The 17,883-nt window shown below is 48.7% G+C and overlaps 9 protein-coding genes across 9 annotated transcripts; 3 read left to right on the top strand and 6 right to left on the bottom strand.

Annotated features, from left to right (window-relative positions):
• Nucleotides 1-42: 42 nt before the first annotated feature.
• PICMEDRAFT_30083 (hypothetical protein) lies at nt 43-1,719 on the bottom strand (the record flags this gene model as incomplete). The annotated part of the gene is made up of 1 exon (XM_019162626.1): nt 43-1,719. One exon carries the CDS (start codon nt 1,717-1,719, stop codon nt 43-45), a length of 1,677 nt encoding a protein of 558 aa, XP_019019556.1.
• A 447-nt stretch (nt 1,720-2,166) lies between these two features.
• On the bottom strand, nt 2,167-2,370 carry PICMEDRAFT_24938 (hypothetical protein; the record flags this gene model as incomplete). Its single annotated transcript, XM_019162370.1, has 1 exon — nt 2,167-2,370. A coding segment is annotated over one exon (204 nt), but the record flags the coding sequence as incomplete, so codon positions are not given.
• A 433-nt stretch (nt 2,371-2,803) lies between these two features.
• Nucleotides 2,804-3,157, top strand: PICMEDRAFT_70077 (hypothetical protein; the record flags this gene model as incomplete). The annotated part of the gene is made up of 1 exon (XM_019163541.1): nt 2,804-3,157. One exon carries the CDS (start codon nt 2,804-2,806, stop codon nt 3,155-3,157), a length of 354 nt encoding a protein of 117 aa, XP_019019554.1.
• A 150-nt stretch (nt 3,158-3,307) lies between these two features.
• Nucleotides 3,308-6,856, bottom strand: PICMEDRAFT_70076 (hypothetical protein; the record flags this gene model as incomplete). The annotated part of the gene is made up of 1 exon (XM_019163540.1): nt 3,308-6,856. The coding sequence occupies one exon, from the start codon at nt 6,854-6,856 to the stop codon at nt 3,308-3,310; it is 3,549 nt and encodes a 1,182-aa protein (XP_019019553.1).
• Nucleotides 6,857-7,650: 794 nt separating this feature from the next.
• PICMEDRAFT_70075 (hypothetical protein) lies at nt 7,651-9,099 on the bottom strand (the record flags this gene model as incomplete). The annotated part of the gene is made up of 1 exon (XM_019163539.1): nt 7,651-9,099. The coding sequence occupies one exon, from the start codon at nt 9,097-9,099 to the stop codon at nt 7,651-7,653; it is 1,449 nt and encodes a 482-aa protein (XP_019019552.1).
• A 612-nt stretch (nt 9,100-9,711) lies between these two features.
• On the top strand, nt 9,712-10,419 carry PICMEDRAFT_27914 (hypothetical protein; the record flags this gene model as incomplete). The annotated part of the gene is made up of 1 exon (XM_019162522.1): nt 9,712-10,419. A coding segment is annotated over one exon (708 nt), but the record flags the coding sequence as incomplete, so codon positions are not given.
• Nucleotides 10,420-11,286: 867 nt separating this feature from the next.
• On the bottom strand, nt 11,287-12,074 carry PICMEDRAFT_14013 (hypothetical protein). The gene has a single exon (XM_019160184.1). The coding sequence runs from the start codon at nt 11,625-11,627 to the stop codon at nt 11,307-11,309; it is 321 nt and encodes a 106-aa protein (XP_019019550.1). The 5' UTR covers nt 11,628-12,074; the 3' UTR covers nt 11,287-11,306.
• Nucleotides 12,075-12,459: 385 nt separating this feature from the next.
• PICMEDRAFT_14012 (hypothetical protein) lies at nt 12,460-14,529 on the top strand. Its single transcript, XM_019160183.1, has one exon. It carries the CDS (start codon nt 12,500-12,502, stop codon nt 14,339-14,341), a length of 1,842 nt encoding a protein of 613 aa, XP_019019549.1. The 5' UTR covers nt 12,460-12,499; the 3' UTR covers nt 14,342-14,529.
• Nucleotides 14,530-14,713: 184 nt separating this feature from the next.
• PICMEDRAFT_8977 (hypothetical protein) lies at nt 14,714-16,900 on the bottom strand (the record flags this gene model as incomplete). Its single annotated transcript, XM_019165052.1, has 1 exon — nt 14,714-16,900. The coding sequence occupies one exon, from the start codon at nt 16,898-16,900 to the stop codon at nt 14,714-14,716; it is 2,187 nt and encodes a 728-aa protein (XP_019019548.1).
• Between the last annotated feature and the right edge of the window lie 983 nt (nt 16,901-17,883).

Raw genomic sequence — 17,883 nt, 5'->3', positions numbered from 1 at the left:
TCAATACAGAATAGAAAACTATCTCTCAGTCTAACTGATTAATCATAGCGGGAGATGACTACGAATTCCGTTCAATGCCCCTTTTTCCTTGACCCTCCAAGAAGCGATTGGAAGCCTTTCTAAAGATTTTGCGGTTTTCCTTATCCAACCAAAGTAGAGCACTAGACCCAGAACAATGCATAATAAATTAGTGTAGTAGTACCCGTCCTTAACAGGTATGCAAGAACCCCCATTTTCTGTACACAACGATTTCATATCATTTTGATAGCATGAATAAAACTTTTCATTGAAGAATGGGTTTTGATTTCCCTTGATTGGGGATGATGTCTCCTCATTTGGATCCACGCATATGGATTTGGAGAGTTTATCAATCAGATAAAGAACTATGATTTTCGGCCATGTTCCGCCAAAGTTGGACAAGGTGTTCAAGGTTGTCATGTATGTCCCACCGATGAGAGGGTCCGCAATTTTGGTGTGAAATGCGCATATAGAGACGAATTGAACAGTTGACATGAACGAGCTCAGCAAATGTTGCAAAATAACAAAAACAAAATATGAAGTACTGATTTTGCCGCTTTTCGGGAACCCCCACACAAGAATTTGTCCAAAGATGGCAGCCACAAGCCTTCCAATATATCCGTACATCCAAGGTTTCAACGGTTTGTTCGTATTAGACCATCTTGCTGCATAATACCCAAAGACAATTTCAAAAGGAAAATCGATGAGAACAGTTATCGCTAGGTCTTCCCTGGAAAAACCCTTATCTAGAAGTTTCAAGTTGGTTGCCGCTTCGTTGGCCTGGAATGCTATTTTGGAAACCAAGTGTAGCACAATAAATGTTTGGACATTTTTCAACTTTAAAACTTTAAGCATTTTGCTGTAAACAGTTTTGATTGAATCGTCTGTATCTGCTGTATCATATTCCAAATTGTATTCTGTAGTATCCCGGTACTTTTTAACAGGAGGGTTTTCTGGTATAACCATGACTATGAGTAAGGTAATAAACAAATATAGAAAACCCGAAAACATCATGTATTGGCCTAAGCTAACAAAACCATAATCCTGAGGCACGGAACGAAAATACTTGTTGGCAAAGTCTTCCGAATTGAATGCCAAAAAAATAGTGAAACTGACAAAGTAGCCTGTGTTCAAACCGATTGTTTGGGCGGTAGACGCATAACTAAGGGCGTTCTTGCTCAAGATCGTCAAAGCCCAGCCATCGACGGCAATATCCTGAGTTGCACATAACAAAATAAGAAAGAAAAAGCTGAACGATAGCAATGGGAGGTTCTGCAAAATGAGGTCGTTATCGGAAATCCACGTGTCTATTTTGGAACCAAGGAAGATCAACGAGACGCCCGAGACACACTGGATCGGGATAATCCATGATCTTCTTTTACCGACTGTAGCAGAATAGCAGGAATCGACAATGGGTGACCAAAGAATCTTCAACGAGTATGGATAGGTGGCTAAGGAGAAGAGCCCGACCTGGGAATATGTGAGTTTGTTAGACTTGAGGAGAAACGGCACACTGCCAAACGCCAAGCCGATAGGGATCCCCTGGATAAAGTAGAGCATCACCAAGAGAAAGAATCTTGGGTAGTCTTGTTTCGGGAGGGAAATGTCCCGTTTGTCATTGGGCCTTGGTTTTCCCCGTGGGGCGTCCGAGTCGTCGAGTTGGCTGGAGATGGACTGGATGTGGTCCTCGTCAATCTCCATTTGTGAGTACGCTGTGCCGGACAGCGCAGAGGCCGGAGAGTTGGACCGGTGGTGAGCAGACATGGTTGTGTATCACAAGAGTGTGATTGATGCGTTCGCCTGGTGGGCTTTGTGTGTCGCCCTCTAACAAAGAATCGTGTACCCAAGAGAAGGAGAGCAGTCTTCTTAAGAGGCCAGCAAAGAAAGGTGTTGCAGATCGCTCTTTGCATATTTCAAAGATCCGGACCGGACAGCCCAGGCACAGTCAAGACGTGTCATTCGTTTTCATTGTGGTATGCCACGCAAGGGGCTACGGGCTTGCACGGGGATTATACAGTAGCTAGAATATAGAAGAGTGTTTCTGAGGTCGCCGGGGCGTCTTCACCGGCGTCTCTTGGTAGACCGGTCGTCATCGGTGTCCCTCTCGGCCTCGGCTGGGCTCTCGGCCTCGGCGTCGCTGTGCTTCTGCATGTACTCCCGCACGAACGTCACAACTTTCTCCTTCAATCCAACAGAGTCAACAAGCACGACACAGAGACCGTCACTTCCCACCTCGTACTTGAGGTGGCCCTCGTTCGGCACCGCCACAACGCCGTCGAACTCGTCGAAGAACTCGTTCACGTCATCGAGCGTCCTCACCTGGCGGATGAGAAGCTCCTCCATGTCCGACTCCTCCACGGACACACTTGTGGCCTCAGCGCCATCTTCAGTCTCGGCGCCAGCAGTCATGCTTGAGTTCGCAAGCACAAGCATCCTGAACTCGTTGTCGAAGACAGCATCGTCTGCTGCTCCTGCCTGCTGTTGCTCCTCCTCTTCGTCGGAGACCTCCCGACGCACGATGTATTCTTCGTCACTCATTGTACGTTAATGTGAAGATGACTGTTTCAGAGTGTTCCTTTCTTTCTTTATCTAGGATCTCCTTTCGTCTGCGATAACTGATTCATGGCCTGAAAGAAAGGAAAGGAAAGGGAAAAAAATTTCACAGCGAGTATCAGGGAGCCGGAGATGAAAACAAAGTTAGACGCCAAACTCTCTCAGGCTACCTCTGTGCTGCTATTATTGTCAAATCTGGTGTTCTGCTCTGCTCCTTCCCTCAGCGGACACGATGCCAACAAACGATGCGTTGACTGCCGCAATACAGCGGGAGACAACATCCATCCGGGACCTCAACACGAGTCTCGAGGAAACGTTGGCCATGCTCGACTCCCTAGCCGGCAACTTGGCCACGCTTACAAACAACATGTCCAACTCAAACGGGTTGGCAAATATCTACACAGACATCCACCTCCACAACAGACGTCTCAACTCGACGCTACAGGAAATCCAGGCAGATAGCTCCCTTACACCAGGAAGCCGCCACACAGACACTGATAGGCTGCTCGAGACACAGATCAACGCGTTGAACGCCCAGGTCTCCTCGTTGAAAGCGCAGCTACAAGCTCTGGAGAAGAAAACATAGCCATCCTCTTCAGCTACAACTAAATCTTTTCTAACGTAAAAATTTGCACGCAGTACAATCATTATCATGTGGATCTATATACATCATCAGAATATATAGACAATAAATAAATATTACACCGATCAGGCGATTGGACAATCAGAGACTCAATCAAGCCTCAGCTGCTTCCTCCTTGGTAATGGCGACCATCAAATCGGCCTGGTCAACGCTATCGCCTTCCTTGACGAAGACCTCACCAACCTTACCGCTCACCGGAGCACTTATCACCATCTCCATCTTCATGGCACTTAACACCACCAATGGGTCACCCTTCTTCACTTCACCGCCGTGCTTGACTCTGACTTCAACGACAACACCGGCCATTGGGGCACCAACCTCGTTAGGGTTGTGTGCATCTGCCTTGGCCCTCGTGACCGTCTCGACAGCAACGTTCTTGTCCTCAATGGTGACCTTACGCATTTCACCGTTAAGCTCAAAGTATACTTCTCTGGTACCCTTTGCTGGAGAAAGATCACTGATGGCCAAAAGCTTGATAATCAAAGTCTTACCCATCTCGATTTGAACATTAATTTCTTCACCAATGGTTGGGGGCGCCAAGAATGATTTTGTTGGAAGGACAGACAAGTCACCATACTGTTCAACTATCTTACGGTACTGTTCAAAAACCTTTGGATACATGTTGTAACTTGCAACGTCATCTTCAGTGATGTTGGTACCAAATCTAGATACCAAGTCTTCCTTGATTTCCTCCAAGTTGAAAGGCTCCAATTCTAATCCTGGACGGCCCTTCAACTTTCTTCTTTTACCTTTGATGATGTTGGTACGTAAAGGTTCTGGGAATCCACCGTAAGGGGTACCCATCAAGCCTTCAAAGAAGTCTAAGACAGAATCTGGGAAGTCCAATTCACTTGCCAACTTTTCAACATCTTCTCTAGTCAACTTGTTAGAAACCATAAATTGTGCCAAATCACCAACAACCTTACTGGTTGGAGTGACCTTGACAATATCACCTAACAGCAGGTTGGCTTGTTCATAAGCCTTCTTGGTTTCTTCCCATTGTTCTCCTAAACCAACTTGCTGGGCTTGGAAAATCAAGTTGGTCAATTGACCACCTGGAATCTCGTGTTTGTAAACTTCTGGATCAGGTCCCTTCAAGTCTGCTTCGAAACAAGAGTACAATAATCTCATTTCTGCCCAGTAGGCATCCAACTCTCTTGCATAGGATTCAGCAATACCGGTGTCAATGTCACCATCGAGAGCGCTGATGAATGCACTCATAGAGGGTTGTGAAGTCAAACCAGACATGGAGTTGATGGCACAGTCGACAATATCGGCGCCAGCCAATGCACAAGCAACATAGGTTGAAACACCAGTTCCGGCAGAATCGTGAGTATGCACATGAATTGGCAAATCCGGATATCTTGCTCTGATGGAGCCGATCAACAGCTTGGCCGCCTTTGGCTTCAACGTACCAGCCATATCCTTGATACCCAAGAAGTGGGTGCCCATTTCAACGATTTTCCCAACAGTTTCGAGATAGTATTCTAAATTGTACTTCTTACCAGGGATCAGCATATCACCAGAGTAACAGACGGTTGACTCGACGACACCACCTGCCTTCTTGACTGCATCAACTCCGACCTTCAACTGATCCAAGTCGTTCAAAGCATCAAAGACCCTAAATATATCGACACCATTATCCTTAGCTTGCTTGACAAAGTGATCAATGGCATTGTCGGGTAATGATGAATAAGCAACACCGTTGGCACCTCTGAGCAACATCTGGAATGGAATGTTTGGAACCAATTTTCTCATCTGCTTCAATCTTTCCCAAGGGTCTTCATATAGGAATCTCATTGCAACGTCGAAAGTGGCACCACCCCAGCATTCCAAAGCAAAGGCGTTTTCGAGCGCATGACTGGTAGTTGGAGCAATGTTCAAAAGATCGACGGTTCTGACCCTGGTGGCCAATAGGGATTGATGGGCATCTCTCCAAGTGGTATCCATGATCAAACAACCGTCAAACTCACGGACCTTCTTGGCAAAGGCGTCTGGACCGTATTCCAGCAAATAAGGTCTCAAACCCTTTGTTGATGGAGAAGAAACGTCAATAACCTTTTCTGGGTTGGAAGGCTCATGTAGAGTTGGCACTTCGGCTTCCTTGGTCAACTTAGGGAAACCAATCTGGCCCTTGATTGAGGAGCCATTGACACACAAGTCACCCAAGTATGCCAACAGTTTCTGGGCCCTGTTTTTGGAAGAGACCATTTCGAATAGAGAAGGAGTGTCGTCAATAAAGGTGGTCCAACAATCACCGGAAATGAAGACAGGGTGGGTCAAGAGGGCCAAAAGGAAAGGAATGTTTGTTTTTACACCTCTGATTCTGAATTCCACCAAGGCACGGATCATCTTTCTTCTGGCAATCTCGTAGTTGGATCCAGAAGTGGAACACTTGACTAACATGGAGTCGTAATGTGGGGAGATGACCGCACCGGCAAAGCCATTACCACCGTCCAATCTGACACCGTTACCACCAGCAGATCTGTAGACCTCAATTTTACCAGTGTCAGGCTGGAAGTTTTTGGAAGGATCTTCCGTAGTGATTCTGCACTGGATGGCAAAACCTCTGGTGGAGATTCTGTCCTGAAGAAGACCCAATTGCTCCAAGGAGGCGCCTGCGGCAATCTGGATCTGTGCGGCGACGATGTCAACACCGGTGATTTCCTCAGTGATGGTATGCTCGACTTGGATTCTTGGGTTGATTTCGATAAAGTAGTGTCTGTTTTGGTTGTCCACCAAGAACTCGGCGGTACCGGCGTTTCTGTAGTTGGCGATCTTGGCCAACTTGACGGCGTCGTTCAAGATGGCATCTCTGACAGAGGTAGGCAGCGTCTTTGCTGGGGCGATCTCCACCACCTTCTGGTGTCTTCTCTGGACGGAACAGTCTCTTTCAAACAAATGGATGGTGTTGCCGTAGTTGTCGGCCAACAACTGGACCTCAATGTGCTTAGGCTTGTCCAAGAACCGCTCGATAAAACACGTGCCGTTGCCAAAGGCGGACTTGGCCTCGGACGAGGCCCTCTGGAACGCGTCGACAATGTCGTCGCCTTCCCGGACGACTCTCATTCCTCGGCCTCCGCCACCAAAGGCAGCCTTGATGATAACCGGGTAGCCGTGCTGGGCCACGAACGCCTTGGCCTCCTCGATGTCCTCGATGGGGCCGTCGGTGCCGGGCACAATGGGCACGTTGGCCTTTCCGGCCAACGTTCTGGCCGACACCTTGTCTCCGACAGAGTCGATGACGCCTGCGGACGGCCCGACCCAGATCATGCCGGCCTCCTCCACCTTCTTGGCGAACTCCGAGTTTTCGGAAAGAAACCCGTACCCGGGGTGGATCATGGACACCTCGTGTTCTCTCGCGATCTTGATGATCTCGTCGATCTGCAAGTACGCCTGCACGGGCGAGAACTGGCCCTGTCTGCCGATCGGGTACGCCTCGTCGGCCTTCAACCGGTGCATCGACAACCGGTCCTCGTGCGAGTAGATGGCAACCGTGTGCATCGACAACTCATGCGCCGACCGGAAGATTCTGATGGGGATCTCGCCCCTGTTGGCCACGAGGATCTTGTTTGCGTTCGAAAGGATCTCCGACTCCTTCCGCAACTTGTGGAGCGACGAATGGTCTTCCACCGTAGACATGTTTTGCTGAAACTGGGGTGCCTGGGGTATGAGCGTACGTGTGGCTGGACTGCTTGCTCGTGTCTAGAAGAAGAAAAGCCAGACCAGAAGTGCAACAGAAGTGCAACAGAAGTGCAGGAGACTGCAACCCCTCCGTCCAACCGAGCTGAGCATTCCAGCTGAGCACGCCTGACAACAGCAGACACCCGGCCTCTTATACGGTGGTGCTGTTGGCCTGCGGTGTTGCGCTGCCTGTGCGGTGCCAGCTGTGCGGCCTCTTACGTATGCTCAGCGTTTTCCCTCCCCGCGCCCGGCCGCAGGGCAACAGCAATGTAGCGGTGGCGGTGAATCACGCCCTTGGCACGGCCGGCGCGGGCACATGACTAAAAAGTCCGCGGCCGGTCATCGCTGGCCGGCTGTTCTCCGGGACGGGTCCCAGGCAGAGTTTGTCGGCAAAGACAGGCGAGGGCGCAAAAAGACGGGAGGGCCGATCGACCCCGCGGACCCGGAAGACGGGTTTTTCGTGGACGCCGGGGCACGGGATGGCTTGCGGTGGAGTCGCCGTGTGGGGTAAGGGTGGGGTGGAAGGGGGTCCGGCGGACGGAGGGAGGGAATCGGGGTGGAGTGGAAAGAGGGGGAAAAAGGGGCAAAACGGGGCAAAACGGGGCAACGACCCCGGACTTTGGGCAAATACGGTGGAGTGATTAGTGGATTAAGTGGGCAGGTAGATGTATACATAGGGAGAAGTAGACAGGAGCCGCCGGGGGGCAGGGGTGGGGGCGGAAGCAGCCGCAGCCGCAGCCGCAGCCGGGTGCTCAGACGGCCAATTGGACAGCGTCCTCGTTGAGCAGGCCCTGGTATGGGGCAAGAGCCTTCTTGACGGTGACGGTGACAAACTTGAGGGTCTGCTGGGGTGCCCGACCGATGAAGGTGGACGGGTCCAGCAAGGCGTCGAGGTCGTTCCAGATGGGCTTGAAGTACTCGGTGCTCTTGATGCGGTCGATCAAGTCGTTGTCGCCACCCTGCTGCTTGACGACGGCGCTCGCCTGGTGCGACAAGACGCGGATCTCCTCGTGGCAGTCCTGTCTGGAACCGCCCTTCTCGACCATGGCCATGATGATGTTCTCGGTGGCCATGAAGGGCAACTCGCTCATGATTCTGCGCTCGATGACCTTCGGGTAGACGACAAGGCCGTCGGTGATGTTGATGAGGGTGCTGAGCAAGATGTCTGCGGTGAGGAAGGCCTCGGGGATGGAGATTCTGCGGATGGCGGAGTCGTCCAACGTGCGCTCGAACCACTGGATCGACGCGGTCTGGAACGCGTCCTGGAAAAGACCGCCCAAGTGTCTGGACAAGGAGCACACCCGCTCGCTTCTCATGGGGTTGCGCTTGTAGGCCATGGCGCTGGACCCGATCTGCGACTTCTCGAAGGGCTCCTCCACCTCCTTCAAGTTCGCCAAGAGCCGGATGTCGGTGGCCATCTTGTGGCACGTGGCGCCGAAGGACGTGAGAGGGTGCAGCGCGTCGATGTCGATCTTACGCGAGTACGTCTGCCCCGTGCACGGGTACGCGTACTCGAAGCCAAGCAACTCGACCACACGGTCGTCCAACGCCTCCACCTTCGCGTGGTCCCCGTGGAACAACGACAGGAACGACGCCTGCGTGCCGGTCGTGCCCTTCACGCCACGCAAGCCCAAGTCGTCTCTGGCCCGCTGGAAGTTTCTCAAGTCCCAGAGCAGCTCCTGCAGCCACAACGTCGCTCTCTTGCCCACCGTCGTCAACTGTGCCGGCTGGAAGTGCGTCCACCCGAGCACAGGCAGGTCCTTGTACTCCAGCGCAAACTTCGACAACCGGTTGATCACGTTCACCAACTTGGCAATCAAGATGTCGTACGCGTCTCTGAGGAAGATCAAGTCCGCGTTGTCCGTCACGAAACACGACGTGGCCCCCAAGTGGATGATCCCGGCAGCCTCCGGACACGTTTCTCCAAACACGTGCACGTGCGCCATCACGTCGTGTCTCACCTTCGACTCCTCCACCTTCGCAGCCTCGATCTCCTCGTCTGTGATGATCAAATGCTCCTTCATCTCCGCAATCGCCTCGTCGGTGATCACACTGAGCCCCAGCTCCTTCTCCGCAATCGCCAAGTTGTACCAGAGCTTTCTCCACGTCGAGAACCGGTTACGGATAGAGAATACGTGCGACATCTCCTTCGACGCATAACGTGAGGAGAGCGGTGTCAGGTAGGTGTCGTTCGAAGCCATCTTTGTCTGCTTTTGCTTTTAAAACCACTGTCTGCTGCAACAGGAAGATGCAAACAACAAGACCAACACAAAAACGATGAAAGAAGAAGAGAAAAATCCTTTCTTATCCGACCGAACCACCACCCCTCCACTGCACTGCCTCTTCATCTTCAATCCAGCGGCCTCCCAATTCATGTTCCCCGAGTCCAATTTCCACGGCCCCCGTTCTCCTCTGACTTCTCCCCGCGCCTTTTGCCAATTTTGCGCCGATCGGCGCGCCGATCGACCGCTCGCGCTTTTTTGCGGCTTGGTTTTCTGCTCCTTCCGTCTTGTGCTTTCCTTCTCTGCCCCTGGCTTGACGAGAGAAGCTTCGCCTCTGTTTTTGTTGACGGCTCGTGCTGTTTGCTGTCCCGGACTCACGGCCTGTCCGCCTCTCTTGCGGGGATTCCGCCGCGTGGTGGGTCTGCTGTACAAGGCAAGCGGATAAACACGTTCTCCACAAGCACAATGGCTCCTCCAATCCCTCTTGCAATGCCTCCGGATGTTCCAGCAAAGGCCCCCGTTGAGGAGGCGCCCGGAAAGGTCCCTGGAAAGGTCCCTGGTAAGGCTCCTGGTAAGGCTCCTGGAAAGGCTCCTGAAAGGGCGCCAGCTTCTCCCGCCGCCGGTGGCAGCACCAGCGGGAAGAAACTCCGCAAAATAAACAAGCCACCGAAGTCGTACGCAAAGAGTATCTGGCTCGTGGGCCACATCATGACGCTGGGCTTCGGTGTGTTCTACTCGCTGTACTACTTCCAGAGAAAGTCGCAGCACCGTCTTGTCCCATGGGTGTGCTACAAGCTGACGTTGATGGGTGTATGGACCGCGTATGTGACGTCGATCCAGTCGCAGTACAACATCAAGTCTTTGCCCCACTACACAACCTTGGTAGCCACCGAGAACTTCCAGTACCTCTTGTTGAGCGTCATGTGGTTTTTCAACAGAAACTCCTTTTTCAAGATCCTCCCATTCATGATTGTGTCTCTTTTGCAGATCGCCACCTCCTGCAAGCTCACGGCCATCCTCAAGCTCGAGACCCAGTTGAGCAAGGTTGTCTTGTACGACGAGCTCTTCCTCTTTGTGTTGTTGCTCGTCGACACCCTCCTCTTGAGGGGCACATCGGGTTATGGATTGGTCACCTACTGCATGTTCATGTGGTTGAGAATTCTACAGAGCGAGAACACCAGATTCTTCCTCTATGACAACCTGATCAAGCTCGACTCCCAGATCTCCAAGATTAAGAACCCAAAGGTCCAACAAGGCTGGCTGGGTGTGAAAAAGTTCTTGTCTTACAAGCAGGCAAACTTCGAGGAGAAGTATTTGTAATGTTGGCGTTTGCTGACACGCATTTGTATTTTACGTTTACGTTTTATAGGGAAGTTTTGAAAGAAAAAACATTGACATCCCAAACGATAGAAAAACACCCGTATTTTCCTTTTCTTTTTGCAAAATCAGAAGTTTTTGGTAATAAATTTGTTATCTTCATGAATATTTGGTTCAGAAGCAGAACTGAAATTTGATTTATCATCATCTAGAAAAAGAAGGAAAAAAACAAGGGCGTCATTGCTCGTAGCAAAGAGAAAAAGGCATTTACAACTGCATTCCCCTAAACGAAGTTGAAAAGGCTTAGGCATAACAAGTAGAATCAAAAAAACAGTAGTAAGTACTCCAATCAGATGGTGATGCATGTTTATTCTAAGGCACACAAGAATTCACCGAATATTTAACGTGAAACGGTTCACAGTCATCATTTGAAGCAATAAAGAGAGAGAAGATTCGTGGTAAAGCTTTCAATACTCGCACAGCGTATCCCTACGCTGAAGCACGACTATGTACGCTTGCCACAGGGTTTTATCAAATAAACTGCAGCTGCCCGTACACTTTGGTCAGACTCGAGATGAAAGAGCAGAGCGGCCGCCTTTTGTACCTCCGGCGCGCTGTCGGTGGGACGTCAAAGCTTGGCACTGCCGCAGGGTTTTCCACTATGGGAGGGTTTTTTTCCCAGGGAGACTTTCAGTACCTCCTGCAGCCAAAAGTAACAGTATTAAGCCTAGCACGAGCATCAATAAGGACACGGTAAGACTCATGAGCAAGCACATGAGCTAGCAAAAGTATTTTCTTTCAAAATCTTACTATATTAGATATAAAGTAATAGAAACTATACACGAAACATCATGGATGAGACACTATGCTTAATTGATAGCTCTGGTGTAGATCAATTGCTTAGAGTGCTTAGAAACTGGCTTGATGACACCGTCTTCTTCTAATTGTCTAAGAGCAACTCTGGCAAGAGAACCACCAATCTTTAATCTGTCAACCAAGACAGAGATGGAAACAAATCTGTAGGTTGGGACCTCCTTCAAGATTCTGTCGTATTTTTCTTGGTCAAGAACGATCAAGTGGGAAGCCTTGTCCTTAACCTTACCCTTGGACCACTTCTTCTTAGACTTCTTACCACCAGCCATAGCTGCAGCTGCCTTAGCTGCCTTGGATTGTTGAATCTTTGGAGGCATTTCTGTGTTTAAAAAAAAAGGGCGATACTTGTTAGTAAAATCTTCAAAGGCAATGCACGGTTTCAGTTTGGCCTCGAGTCAACAACAGAGGTAGAGAGAAAGATAATGTCTATGCGCAATTCGACCCTTAGCGGTGTCCTTTGGCTCTTAACGCCAGCATAAGGAGTTGTTTCCTCTCGTGCTTCATTCTTCAATTTGATGCTGATCTGGATTCGTGTCGATGTTCCATCTCGGTCCATATGTGAGCCAACAACTTGCGTGAAGAACTGAATCACATTGTTACTTGATATACTTCCATTCACTCCAGTGTGAGCCGTCCTGTACGACTACCTTGTCTCAATATTTCATTCTATCTCGTATTTCTCTCTCTGGCACTCCGTTGTGTTGCTGTTGGCCTTAATTCCCCGTAGTTGATAGTTGTCTTATATGTACATACTTGTTTGCTACTATTAGTTCTGTGTCAAAAGAATTAAATCAAAAGAGAGCCGTTATACTACTGCTAATGGGTCAACTCAATTCCTGTTATCGCAGAAGAAAACCTTTCACCACTACCTACACACACCGTCTCTCTCGGACGCTCTCTCCCCCCACTCGCCTTCCCTCGGAAAGCAATCCCCTCCCACAATTTTCTCCAGTGACTGCTTTTGCTGTACGCACCAAAAATACTCCTCGCACCTTTGTGTCACGTGCACAGCACAACCCTTTTGATAAGCACGTGCAAAGCCCTTTATTTCCTTTCTCCCCTTCTACGAAGAAAAAAAGACGTAGGGTAGTTATCACACGAAAGGATAGCAGCCGGATGGAGAACAGAGAACGCCAAAGAGGAGACACTATGAAATAATCCACAGCACAGTACAGCACAGTATAGTACAATGGCGAAAAGAACCAAGACACAGCTAACCAAAGACGCCTTTGTTGCCTACGGCGACAACGCAGAGAACTCGGGAGACGATGACCAGGAAATGGATCCTCCACAACATGCATCTGAGGCCGTCATGGCAGGAAGAAAGATAGCAGGACGGGGACGCAGGTTTGGGGCCAAGAAACCACAGGTGAATGAAGCTTCTGCTGCTATTTCATCTGCCGCTACAGATAAAGTCCAATTGTCGCAAATGAGGTCGCTCAACGCCAACTTCCTGAAATCCGTCAACGACGGCATAACCAAAAACCCTGTGGCAGACTTTACTGCCATTTGCACAAAGTACTTGGACTATGTTTCCAAAGTGCAGGACAAGAAAATAGAGGTGAAAAAGATGGATGTGCCTAAAGTGGACGTCAAGCCGGAGTCGGTGAAGACGGAAGGTAAGGCTAATCCGTTTGCCATGTTCGCTCCGGTGAACAACAACGGTAACGATCCGGCCGTAGCCAAGCCTAACTTTGGAGTAGACACCAAGCTTGGAACGCCGGTGGAAAATGCACAAGCTCCTGCAAGGCCAGCAATTACCGAAGCAGCAAAAGTGGACGAAGGGTCCGACGATGATGAGGAAGATGAAAAGACGACAAAGCCTATCACACTGGAAGGACCTAAATTTGTGCTCAGCGAACTGCCAAAATCAAAGAGCTACGGTTTTCAGTTTGGGAAAGCTCCACCAAAGGATGAGGATGACTCGGAAGATGAAATAGAGATCAAGGGTCCTTCTTTTGTCTCCACTGCCACAGTGAGTGACAGCCATTTCAAATTCCCTCCAAAGGCCGATGATAAGAAAGATAGCAAACTCGGAGATGCAGCACCAGTAGCGAAACCTTCAATCGGGTTTTCTTTTGGTAATGCTGCTTCTACATCTGCAAAACCGGCATTCAGTTTCAACTTGCCTGCATCTTCTGATAAACCGGCTGCTGAAACAAACAAAGTGAGCTTCAATTTTGGTGCAGCTTCCAAACCAGAAAACGATACCAAACCAGCCTTTTCTTTTGGGGCTGCTAAATCATCTACTCCTTCTTTTTCATTCGGTGCAACCACCTTGCCTACCACGACCACTGGAAATAACACAACAGCCCCAGTATTGAATTTTGGTCAAAAAGCCACTCCTTCGAGCGCTTTCAGTTTTGGATCTTCCAGCGCTACAACGACAGAATCCAAACCAAACACCAATACAAACTCGGTCTTTAGTTTTGGGAAAAATGCAGATGCCTCCTCCAATTCGTCAAACCCTTTCAATATAGGAAAAACAACAGCATTTGGTAACAGTACATCGCCAGTTTTCAATTTCAGCGCCAATACTCCATCTTCTTCCACGAGCAATGAACCATCTGTAACAGCCAAGAAAACAGAGGATGACGAAAACCCAGACGAAGTCAACGAGGCCGAAAGTGACACGGTGAAGGGCAACTTTGCTGTTGTTCATCTGACCGAAAAGGTTGAGGTTAAGACAGGTGAAGAAGAGGAAGAGTCTCTTTATGCTAAGCGTTCCAAGATAACCAAATTCAACTTCGAGACTAAAGGCTACGATCCAGTGGGACTCGGCGAACTAAAAGTTTTGAAGAACAAGGCTACGGGTAAATGTAGAATCTTGGTTAGATCAGAAGGATCATCGAATGTTCTACTGAATGTTGCAATACTGGAAGGAATGAAATACGAATTGTTGGGAGATAAAAAGTCGATGTTGAGAATTCCTTCGGTGAATGCTGACGGTACGCTGGTAACGTATGTCGCAAGGGTTAAGACAGCTACCGATGGAGAAGAATTGTTGAAGGCAGTACAAAGTTGCCAATGATGTGTGTACTTGTAAATTAATATTAATCCTGCTTACATTATGATATCGAAAAGCTTATAGTAAAAGTATACTTGAACGTTTCGAAGTTGAGGGTCACTGCGAACATGTAGCTTTTAGTAGGGTTCTCGAAACCAAACACAGAATGCATCATACGGTACATAGTGTGAGATTACTGAGAAAACTTAGCCGGTACAAAAAGTATATTGAATAAAAAATAATATGGAAGTAGAAATAAACGTAAAAGTAGTAGTAAAAGTAGTAAAAGTAAAGGTGGGAAAAAAATTGAAAATAGAGTAACTAAATAGAACAAATGCGGTAGGTGGTTTAATGCTATACAGGTAATTGTTTTTGTGGTTTCATTTTTATTGTTGTTCAATTTTTCTTCAAAACATCCCGGATATCCTTGATGAATTCATCTACTTCTCCAACTTCCAAGTAGCTCGAATTGATCAATCCGTCGACCTTCAAGAGATTGTAAACCTCCTCTTTACTCCCATAAAGTTTAAACGATATTTTTTTGAGTAAAGCCAATGATGCACGCAACAGGAGAATATCACCTTCGAAGAAATATATGTCCATTACTCTCAGCACGACATCAAAAGGTAACTGGTTCGAAAATATAGAACAAGCTAGACCTTGAATAATCTTTAAGCTGTTGATATCTCTTTGGATGAAGTGGTTGTATAGACGGGGAGTTAGTTGTAACAAATATTTATCAAATTGATCCTTGATGTCTCCAAAGTAAGTAGACTGGGTTTTTGATTTTTGGATTTCCAAATCTTTGAGTAAGTCCGAAGGAATTTGAATTTCGTCTGAGCATAGCATAAAGTTGGGCAATTTCTTTGATAGCAGTGAGATAAAACAGCTAAGAGTAGTCAAATGGTCATCAAAAACGTAGGTTAAAATGCACACCAAGTTGATTGTTTTCATAATGTCAATAGATTCTAAATTCTTGTTTTCATTTTTCAAGGCTCTAATTGCAATCAGAATTTGTAAAACTGCGTCGAAATTCTCTCCGTATTGGAAATACTTCATTTCGGGAAAAGAGTACTGTAGTTTGTCTGCACACTCCTCAATAAATCGTACATCTTCCAAAAGATCGGGGTTAACTTTCCCTTTTTGCCTCTTCGCTAATTCATCCTTGGTGGATTTGAAGTTGCATGCTTGATTGAGAGTTGATGAAGCGTCACTCAACGCTTTTTTCAATACTGAGTTTCCAAAGACAACATTCTTCTTACTTATCAACTGCTTTTTCCAGATATTACCTCTATACTTGTCAGGTAAGTTCCTCCACCAAAGTTCTCTTGTTTGAGGTAATTTGATAAGCACATCATAGTTATTGATAACTTTGGACCAAAGTTTCTCGTCTTTTGCTGCTTGGGCAATCAAAAGCTTTTTCTTGACCTGATAATCTCTCAACTTTTCCTTTTCGTTGTATATTTCAGCCTCCAAAATATTTTGGTAATCTTTTTCATGTTTTGAGACTTCATACTTGGTCTTTGGAGGAAGATTCACAGGTCTTGTGCTTGACAGATATTGACTTCGAGGCTCTGATTTCACACTCAAGGTAGAAGCAAGAGAAACATTTGGGTCCGAATTCCTGTTGCCAGTGTTGTTAGCTGTAAGACTATTCTTTGTGCACAGATGAGACATGTTCCTCAACATTGACATTCTCTGCAAAGCTTCTTCCAGTTTATAGTCTTTATTCTCGAGTAGCAGTCTCGCATCTGCGGAGAGAGGGTTTAAGTATTCGTCGTCGGCACAAGAAAACTCAGAGATGTCGGAGGCACAAGAAAAGATTGAGGAGGCTCTTGTTGCTGGAGAGGAAGTGGCAGAACTTGCTGAGGAAGAGCAAGACGACGTCACAAAATGCGAGTGGGGAGGCTGGTAATGGTATTTAGTGGCAGCGGTGAGGTTATTGGTATTATTTGAATCGTAACTTGAAGAAGTTGTGTTGACGTTGGAATTAGAATTGCTACTGGGCGTGGTGTTTTCAATCTGCTGGTTTATATTATGCGTGTTGGTAATGTTATTGTCAGAATGCGAGGAAATGCTGTTGTTGCGTCGAACGGACGGTCTTCTGGTTCGAGGTTTGTTGTGGGAGAGCGATTGGAGAGAATATAGTGAGGGGACGTCGTAGACTATCAGGTCATCTGGCAACTCGTCGTCGGAAAGAAAGTCGATGGCGTTCAGCGCTTCAGGGCAGTTGGTGGACAACTGGTCCTGGCTCATCTGGACCCTCTGTTTTTTGATGATCTTCAGCTTCTGAGAGGGCGTCAGCAACAGCTCCCGTGAGGAGTTGTTCAGGGAGGACGCCGAATAGTTTGCTCTGGCGTTTCTGCCTCCGTTGAGGTTCATGTTGACTGTGCTGTTGCTGTTGTTGGAGTTCAAGCTCAACGCCGAAGCGGAAGCGTGGCCGGCAACGTTGTTAGCACTGCTGAAGTGATTTCGCATCGAGTTCTGTCTGTTGAGGCCGTAAAAGTGGTTTGGCGGGGTTGGGGCGTACTCCAAGGGCACGTCTTCGAACGATTCCTGTATCACGTCCAGGGTCGATATCATGGCGGTGTGGGGTCTGCAGCGAGGACACGGGTCTGGTTTCTCTCTCTTGCACAGCACGTCCTGTCGTTCTGTGCTGCTGATGGAGTGTGTATGTCTCAGCTATCAAGCGAGTGAGACGATGTGCGACTGAGCCAGAGCGTAGTCTATCTTGTTTGTCTCCTTGCGAGAGGCAGGCGCACAGGGGGCAGAGCAAAGCAGGCGGCACGCACGAGTAACGCACAGAAGAAGCAAACAGCTGTTGGCGTCAGGGCAGCAGTAAGCAGAGAAGGTCTACGACGGGGCGAGCTTCTACACGAGCCGAAGGAAGGAACCACACGCACAAACAAACAATGGACCCACGGGGCTGCTGATCCGATTGTCACAAGGGCAAGGTACGCCGAAGGAGCACCCGAAGAGCACCGCAGAGCACGCAGCCGGGACGGTGCTGGAGCTGCATCCTGTCTTCACGCAACGACAACAACAACAACAACAACAACAACAGGATTATTCGCTGGAAAAGCGAAAACGCAAACAAAGACAAAAATAATCCTGCCTCCCCGCCGCCCCACGCTGGTCGGTCTTCACGGAAGGTAAACACCAGCACCCTTGTTTTCTGCCCCGCCGCCGCTGGCTGGACCGGGCGGCCAGACCCAGCGCGCGGTCCGGATGCGGCACGCAACAACAGAAGATGCTACGCCACGCTGTGCAGCGGGCTCTTTGTCCGTTCGCTGTGCTGCGGTAGCACGCAGGCGCATGCGCAGGGCGCGGAAGGGGCAAGAGGCCCAGATTGGAGCGCGTCTGTGGCGCAGCAGGCCCGAGGGGCAACGGGGACGATCGGCCCAGAACCGTTTCAGAAAGATGGAAATTCAGTTGCAGAATGGGGTTTATATGTACATGTTGTGTGGAAGTTGTTAGGAATTATATAGAGAAAACAGCGGCGGCATCAGTGCTTCTTGGAGTCGTTGCCGGCGGAGTCGTTGCCGGCGTCATTGTCGCCCTTCTCG

This window comes from Pichia membranifaciens (genome assembly GCF_001661235.1).
Source record: "Pichia membranifaciens NRRL Y-2026 unplaced genomic scaffold PICMEscaffold_1, whole genome shotgun sequence".
Taxonomy (NCBI): domain Eukaryota; kingdom Fungi; phylum Ascomycota; class Pichiomycetes; order Pichiales; family Pichiaceae; genus Pichia; species Pichia membranifaciens.
This window is presented reverse-complemented; position numbering and strand designations above follow the sequence as displayed.

Excerpts from the sequence above, each read along its gene's own strand:
- PICMEDRAFT_14013 (XM_019160184.1), bottom strand. The coding sequence starts at position 11,627 with ATGCCTCCAAAGATTCAACAATCCAAGGCAGCTAAGGCAGCTGCAGCT.
- PICMEDRAFT_14012 (XM_019160183.1), top strand. The coding sequence starts at position 12,500 with ATGGCGAAAAGAACCAAGACACAGCTAACCAAAGACGCCTTTGTTGCC.